We start from the raw sequence: 8,836 nt of genomic DNA, 5'->3' as shown, positions 1-8,836 counted from the left end.
ATCTCAAAAGAAAAAAAAAAGCCCCATTTTATAGAGTGGGGAAGGAGGTCAGCAGCCATTCACTTCAGGGCACAGGCCCAAGGACAGGGGCCTTCCCAGACCCACTCCCATCCCCACCAGGCTGGGAACCCAGCCAGGTCCCAGTAGAGCGGTCACCACTGCACAGCTTCACACACCAGCCTCAGCAATGCCCGCCGCCCTCGAGGCTCCGGGCCCTGGTCTCACCAAGGAGGGGAGGAGGGGAGGAGGGGAGGAGAGGAGGAGGGGAAGAGGGGAGCGCAGGAGAGCAGGGCGTTTCTAGAAGCAGACACCTGTTGATGTCCACACTATGACAGACGTCTGAGATGGCAGGCTGGGAGGAAATTTCCTGAAGGAGCCCCAAGTCCAGCTGCCCTGTGGTCCAGAGGCACTGGTGTCCAGCAGAGCCCCCAGGGGTCAGTGAAGCCCCCACGTGTCAGCAGAGACCCCAGGTGTCAGTGAAGCCCCCAGATGTCAGAAAGCCCCCCAGGAGTTCAGTGAAGCTCCCACGTGTCAGCAGAGCCCCCAGGGGTCCATGTTCCAGCTCTGCAGGGACGGGGTGGTATATCCCCTTCCAGGGCGAGGACAAGCATCACGCTGCCACAGTAGGTGAGGAAGAGCCAGGCTGCCTCAGTGGCCCCCTGACGCCCAACAGGCCCATCTGTTGGAAAAGTGGCCTGAATCTGGAGAGATTTCGGGAAATGAGGCTGCCCCTCACCAGCACCCCAGGTCCGCGCCTTCGCCCTCAGCAGCAGCGGAACCCTTGCCTCCCAACCTGAGGACCGACCTACCGATGGCCACCAGGTTCCCGCAGTCCTTCTTGTGGAACTCGTTCCAGGCCTTGGTCTTGCAGTACTTGCTGCAGGTCAGGATCCCGTAGCAGCGAGGGCAGGGCAAGAGGCGGACCCCGATGGAGCGGCCACACTGGCAGCAGAACTTGAAGAAGGGAATTCTGCAACAGAGCCTCACAGTCAGCAGGTGGCCACTCCGGAACCTGCTTCCCCACCAACAGCCGCTGCCTGGGAGCTGTGCCTGGCCCTGAGCTCCTGGGCTAGTCCCCACCGTCCCGCACTGTCCCCTGCATTGGGCAGCCTTCACACACGGACAAAAGCCCCCAAGTCCCCGTCCTGTGGATGTTCAGCACAGCAATATTTAGAATAGCAAACCAACACATGCCGAGCTCTGGGAACCACCTCTGTCCACCAGTAAGGGCGGGTTAAGTGAATGCACATCCATTCAGGAGACCGTCATGGTGCCACAAACACAACGATGCTGGGGAACTCCTAGGCACATAGGGAAATGTCTGTGGTACACCGTGGCAAGGGAGAAGTGACTCTTCAAGGACAGGGCATGGAGCCTGCCTTTGGGGTGAGCCTCAAAGCACCAGTCTCCTCTGCTTTAGGAGGAGAAAAACCCTCCCTGTCCTGAACCAGTCCCCTCTCCATCACCTCGCTGGGTTGCACAGGGTTTATGAGGTGGGGACGCCCATAAGAATAGGGCCTGGTTCCTGCCCTCTCATCCCAGAGAAACAGGCATGTAAAGAGACTGTTCTGGAACAGCAGAGTGAGCACAGTGTTGAGACTCCAAGGAGAGGCCAGTGGTGGAGGGAGGGGCAAGGAGGGTGCAGGTACGCAGGCTCTGCCGCACAGCCAGCAGGCCAGGCAAGCCTCCACAGGACATCTTGCAGAAGCAGAGCCTGGGCTCAAACCCCACTCAGCGACCGTCTCTGGGACGGGAGGTGGCCACCCTCCTGCAGGACATGGAACCCCTCTCTGTGACCCACTGGGAGCAGCCCAGGGCAGCTCCATGAATATGCCCTGTGACTCTGCACCCTTATCTGCAGGGTGCATCATCTGCACCTCATCTTGGCTGAAGCCCAGAGCCTGCAAGCAGGACTTCCTGGAGGAGGCCATGCCACTTGGGTATCAGATGGCAGAGGCTGTCCCGGGATGAGGTGGTCAGGCCAGGCACAGCAGCACTGTCCAAACCACAGGCTGCCATCCTGGAAAGAACCCAACCCGCAGACACACTTACTGCCCCTGCTCCTTCACATCCAGGCCCTTGGACAGGCTGGGGCCCTTCTTCTTCATCCTGTGGCTGGGGATCAGCTCCACTGTATGAAAGAGGGTCCCGCATTAGTACTCACATGACAGGGTGGGGGCCGCCACTACAGATGCCACCTCCTTGGGCCCTCCCTGTGGTGCCCGCCTGCACTACCGGGGAGGCAGATGGGGGAACCAAGCCTTCGATGGCTCCATAGTGAGTGCGAGGACGCAGAGCGGAGCGTGGACCTGGAGGCGCAGGGCAGTCCCCAGGCTCCAGGGAGGGGCTTCACTCTTCAGTCTGCTGCTCCACCTGTGTTGTGTCTTCTTTTTAATTCAGTTCAAGGTGCTTCAAATTTCCCTTTTGGGTTCTTCTTAAACTTGTTATTTAGACGTGTTATTTTATGGGAGTTTCCCAAATGTCCTTGTGTTAGTCATTTCTAATTAAATTCTATTGTGGTCAGAGTATATGAAATGTATTATTTCTATTCTCTTAACTTTATTTAAAGGGTTTATGATCTATGTATGGTCTATCCTGGAGAATGTCTCCAGGATACTCGAGAAGAATACAGATTCTGTTGCTGTTGGGTAGAGTGTTCTAGAGATCCGATAAGTCTAATAGGCTTGTATGGTTCAACTTCCTGTTTCCTTGATGACCTTGGGCCTAGTTTTTTGATCAATTGTTGAAAGTGAGGAACTGACATTTCTGACTATTATTGTTGAGTTATCTGTTTCTCCATTTCTGTGACTTTTTGCTTCATGTATTTGGGTGTCTGTGATTCGGTGCATATGGGTTTATAATTGTTGTATCTTCCTAATTGATGACCCTTTTATCATAAAATGTCCCTCTTTATCACCAGTAGCATTTGCAAGTCTATTTTTTCTGATATTAGCAATTCCAGCCTTCTTGTGATTGCTGTTCCCATGGTAGTTTTTCATCCTTTAACTTTGTCTGTTTGTATCATTGAATTTTTTTTTCTTTTTGAGACAAAGTCTTGCTCTGTCACCCAGGCTAGAGTGCAGTGGCGTGATCTTGGTTCACTGCAACCTCCGCCTCCCAGGTTCAAGTGATTCTCCTGCCTCAGCCTCCTCAGTAGCTGGGATTACAGGTTTGCACCACCATACACGGCTAATTTTTGTACTTTTAGTAGAGACAGGGTTTCACCATGTTGGCCAGGCTGGTCTCAAACACCTGATCTCAGGTGATCCATCCTCCTCGGCCTCCCAAAGTTCTGGGATTACAGGCGTGAGCTACCACATCTGGCCTATATTATTGAATTTAACATGTGTGTCGTGTCCTGTAAATAGCACATAGATGGATCTTCCGCTTTTATCTAATGTGACAATCTCTGCCTCATTTAATATATTCACATTTAATGTTATTAATGATATACTGTAGTTGGATTTACATTTGATATTTTGCATTTTGTTTTCTATATGTCTCCGAATTTCTCTGTTCCTTTATTCTTCCTTTACTCTTCTGCATCAAGTGGATTCTTTTTGTTATTATTATTATACTTTAAGTTCTGGGGTACATGTGCAGAACGTGCAGGTTTGTTACCGAGGTATACACATGCCATGGTGGTTTGCTGCACCCATCAACCCGTCATCTACATTAGGTATTTCTCCTAATGCTGTTCCTCCCCGAGCCCCGCACCCACCGACAGGTCCCAGTGTGGGACTGTCCCCTCCCTGTGTCCATTGTTCAACTCCCACTTAAGAGTGAGAACATGTGGTGTTTGGTTTTCTGTTCCTGTGTTAGTTTGCTGAGAATGATGGTTTCCAGCTTCATCCGTATCTCTGCAAAGGACATGAACTCAGCCTTTTTATGGCTGCATAGTATTCCATGGTATATGTGCCACATTTTCTTTATCCAGTCTATCATTGATGGGCATTTGGATTCGTTCCAAGTCTTTGCTATGGTGAATAGTGCTGCAATAAACATATGTGTACATGTGTCTTTATAGTAGAATGATTTATAATCCTTTGAGTAGATACCCAGTAATGGGATTGCTGGGTAGAGCTTGTACAGCCAAGACAATCCTAAGCAAAAAGAACAAAGCTGGAGGCATCACACTACCTGACTTCAAACTACTACAAGGCTACAGTAACCAAAACAGCATGGTACTGGTACCAAAACAGATATATAGACCAATGGAACAGAACAGAGGCCTCAGAAATAATACTACACATCTACAACCATCTGATCTTTGACAAACCTGACAAAAATAAGCAATGGGGGGAAGGGTTCCCTATTTAATAAATGGTGTTGGGAAAACTGGCTAGCCATATGCAGAAAACAGTCAGGACCCCTTCCTTACATCTTATACAAAAATTCACTCAAGATGGATTAAAGACTTAAATGTAAGAACTAAAACCATAAAAACCCCAGAAGAAAACCTAGGCAATACCATTCAGGACATAGGCATGGGCAAAGACTTCATGACTAAAACACCAAAAGCAATGGCAACAAAAGCCAAAATTGACCAATGAGATCTAATTAAAAGAGCTTCTGCACAGCAAAAGAAACTATCATCAGAATGAACAGTCAACCTACAGAATGGGAGAAAATTTTTGCAATCTATCCATCTGACAAAAGGCTAATATCCAGAATCTACAAAGAACGTAAACAAATTTACAAGAAAAAAACAAACAACCCCCTCAAAAAGTGGGCAAAGGATATGAACAGACATTTCTCAAAAGAAGACATTTATGCAGCCAACAAACATGAAAAAAAGCTCATCATCACTGGTCATTAGAGAAATGCAAATCAAAACCACAATGAGATACCATCTCACACCAGTTAGAATGGCAATCATTCCAAGTCAGGAAATGGCCAGTCATGGTGGCTCATGCCTGTAATCGGCACTTTGGGAGGCCAAGGCGGATGGATCACAAGGTCAGGAGATTGAGACCATCCTGGTTAACACAGTGAAACCCTGTCTCTACTAAAAACAAAAAAAATTAGCTGGGCATGGTGGCACATGCCTATAGTCCCAGCTACTCAGGAGGCTGAGACAGGAGGATGGCTTGAACCGGGAGGTGGAGCTTGCTGTAAGCCGAGATTGTGCCACTGCACTCCAGCCTAGGCGACAGAGCGAGATTCCATCTCAAAAAACAAACAAACAAAAAGAAACAAACAAACAAAAAAAGCCAGGAAACAACAGATGCTGGAGAGGATGTGGAGAAATAGGAACGCTTTTACGCTGTTGGTGGGAGTGTAAATTAGTTCAACCATTGTGGAAGACAGTGTGGTGATTCCTCAAGGATCTACAACAAACAGACTCTTTTTAATGTAATGTCTTAATTTATCTAATAATTTTGAACTGTATTTTTGAGTTCTTTCCTTAGTGGTCACATCAGCCTTTACCATATGAATCCTTTTTTTTCTTTTCTTTTCTTTTTGAGACAGGTTCTCACCTTGTCACCCAGGCTAAAGTACAGTGGCATGACCATGCCTCACTGCAGCCTCAACCTCCCAGGCTCCAGTGATCCTTCCACCTCAGCCACCTGAGTAGCTGTGACTACAGGCACATGCCACCATGTCAAGCTCGTTTTTAAAAATTTTTTGTAGAGACAGGGTCTTGCCATGTTGCCCAGGTTGGTCTTAAATTCTTGGGCTCAAATGATCCTTCTGCCTCAGCCTCCCAAAGTGCTGGGATTATAGACATGAATCACCGTGCCTGGCCTACCATATGAATCTTGACTGGTCATAATCAGCTTCAGACCTACACTAACAGCAGTGAGATATTAAAAAGTTATTCCTATATAGCTCTATTTCCTTTTCTGCCTTTTTGTGATATTACACATTACATCTATAAAGGTTATAAATCCAACATTATAAGACTATTACTTTATATAATTTTATGTATTCTAAAGAAGCTGAGAGAAGAAAGGAGAAAACATACATATTTATAGCTTTAGTTATATGAAAATTATTTACCATTTCTGGATCTCCATTTCATCTTCTCAATTTGAGTTATCACTTAAAGTCATTTCTTACCACAACAGAACTTTCCCCCTGCCCACTTCCTTTGTACTGTTATTGCCAAATATAATACATTTCTATATGTTATGGGCATATACACATATGCAACCACACACGCATGCACACACACATTATAAATTCAATGCATACATATATATATACAAATTGCTTACATATAAATTAAATTGCTTTTAAAGTCAACTAACAAAGAAGAAATATGCATTTATATTCTTCTTTACAATTAACTTTGCCAAGGCTCTTTGTTCATGTGTATTTAATTCCCACCTTAAGTCACTTCCTTTCAAAATACTTTTAGTGTTTATTTTAAGGGAAGGCTATAACAACCAATTCTCACAGGTTTTATCTGGGAATATGTCGATTTCACTTTCATGTTTGCAAGTTAACTTGCTGGATATAAGATTCTCAGTTAACAGTTCATCTAACTCTGAGTACTTTGTTTTTTGTTTGGTTACTTTCGATTTTCTTTAAATAGAGACTGGGTCTCACCATGTTGCCCAGGCTGGTCTCAATCTCCTGGGCTCAAACAATCCTTCTGCCTCAGTCTCCCAAAGTGCTGGTATTACAGGCATGAGAGCCACCATGTCCAGCCATCTCTGAGCACTTTGAATATGACATCCCACTGTCTTGAGCCTCCTCTAACAACCCTCCATTGCATCCTTTTATTATTATTATTTACACAAATTTGTGGAGCACATCAAAAGTTTTGTGACATGTATATACTGTGTAGTGATCAAGTTAGGGTATTCGGATGCCCATCACCTGAACAAAATACGTTTTGGTTAAGTATAGTAATTCTACTCTGCTCTAAAACATTGACTTTATTTCTTCTATCTTGCTGTATCTTTGTACCCTTTAAACCTCTTCTCTTCACCCTACCCACTTTCTCTACCCACCCTTCCCAGTCTGTTATCTATTTTTCCACTCTCTACCTCCATGTGTTCAAAATTTTTAGCTCCCACATAAAAGTGAGAACATACATATTTGTCTTTTTGTGCCTGGCTTATTTCACTTAAGATACTAACCTCCAGTTCCACTTGTGTTGCTACAAATGACATGATTTAATTCTTGCCTATGTCTGAATAATATTCCATTGTGTATATATACCGTATTTTCTTTTTGTTGTTGTTGTTTGTTTTGGAGATGGAGTCTCGCTCTGTCACCCAGGCTGGAGTGCAGTGGCACGATCTCAGCTCACTGCAATTTCTACCTCCTGGGTTCACGTCATTCTCCTGCTTCAGCCTCCTGAGTAGCTGGGACTACAGGTGCCCACCACCACGCCCAGCTAATTTTTTTTGTATTTTTAGTAGAGACAGGGTTTCACCGTGTTAGCCAGATGGTCTCGATCTCCTGACCTCGTGATCCACCCGCCTCGGCCTCCTAAAGTGCTGGGATTACAGGCGTGAGCCACCACGTCCAGCCACCACATTTTCTTTATCCATTTATTTGCTGATGAACATTTAGGTCAATTCCATATCATAGCAATTGTGTATTGTGCTGCAATAAATAGGCAAGTGTAGATACTCCTTAGATATACTGATTTTTTCCCCTTTGGGTAGATAGTAGTGTGATTGCTGGATCGAATGATAATACTATTTTTTTTTTTTAGAAATCTTCATACTGTTTTCCATAGTGCCTGTACTAGTTTACATTCCACCAGCAGCATAAAAGAGTTCCCTTTCCTTGGCATCCTTTCCACCATCTGTTCTTTTTTTGTCTTTTTATAATAGCCATTCTGACTGATTTGCATTTCTCTGATTAGTGATGTTAAGCTATTCTTTTTTTGTTTTTTAGGCATAAGATGAACAGATGAGCATTTTTTTCATACGCCCACTGGCTGTTTGTATGTCTTCTTTTGAGAAATGTCAATTCATGTCCCTTACTCGTTTAATAGGATTATTTTTTCTGCTGAATTGTATGAGTTCCCTGTATATTCTGAATATTAGTCTCCTGTCAGGTAAATAGTTTGCAAATGTTTTCTCCATTCACCAGGTTCTCTCTTCACTATGTTGATTATTTCTTTCATTGCGCAGAAGCTCCTTAGTTTTATTAAATCCCATTTGTCTATTTTTGGTTTTGTGGCCTGTGTTTTTGAAGTCTTAGTCATACCTTCTTTGCCTAGATCAATGTCCAGGAGAATTTGCCTAAATTTTGAGTATTTTTATAGTTTCAAGTCTTGTGTTTAAGTCTTTAGTCCATGTAGAGTCTTTTTTATATATGGTGAGAGATAAGGGTCCACTTTCATTCTTCTGCATGTGGCTATCCAATTTTCCCAGCACCATTTATTGAAGAAAGTGTCCTTTCCCCAATGTATGTTCTTATCAGCTTGGACAAAGATCAGTCGGCTGTAAATATATGGCATTATTTCTGGGTTCTTTATTCTGTTTCATCGGTCTATGTGTCTATTTGTATATCAACACATGCTGTCTTGGTTGCTATAGCTTTGTAGTGTATTTTGAATCCAGGTAATGTGATGTCTCCAGCTTTGTTCTTTTTGTTCTGGACTGCTTTGGCTATTTGGGATCTTTTTTGGTTCTACATGAATTTTAGGATTGCTTTTTCTGTTTTTTTTTTTTTTTTTTTTTTTTTTGCTTTGGCTATTTGGGATCTTTTTTGGTTCCACATGAATTTTAGGATTGCTTTTTTCTAGTTCTGTGAAGAATGATGATGGTATTTTGATGGGAATTGCACTGAGTTTGTAGATTGCTTTTAGCAGTGTGGTCATTTTCACAATATTGATTTCACTTATGCATGTGCATGGGATGTGTTT

General features: G+C 44.3%; 1 protein-coding gene across 1 annotated transcript in view; it reads right to left on the bottom strand.

The window, feature by feature from the left end:
• Window positions 1–8,836, bottom strand: part of ANKMY1 (ankyrin repeat and MYND domain containing 1) — a 69,176-nt gene that overhangs the window by 1,158 nt on the left and 59,182 nt on the right. The window contains exons 16-17 of the mRNA XM_011929575.1: window positions 2,053–2,131; window positions 810–970 (exon numbers count right to left, since the gene is read on the bottom strand). Coding sequence (XP_011784965.1) covers window positions 810–970; window positions 2,053–2,131 — 240 coding nt within the window. The remainder of the gene's footprint in view (window positions 1–809; window positions 971–2,052; window positions 2,132–8,836) is intronic.

Source organism: Colobus angolensis, unplaced genomic scaffold, assembly GCF_000951035.1.
Source record: "Colobus angolensis palliatus isolate OR3802 unplaced genomic scaffold, Cang.pa_1.0 Scaffold82, whole genome shotgun sequence".
Lineage (NCBI taxonomy): Eukaryota > Metazoa > Chordata > Mammalia > Primates > Cercopithecidae > Colobus > Colobus angolensis.
Note: the sequence above shows the minus strand (reverse complement) of the source record. Positions and strands in the feature narration are given on the sequence as shown.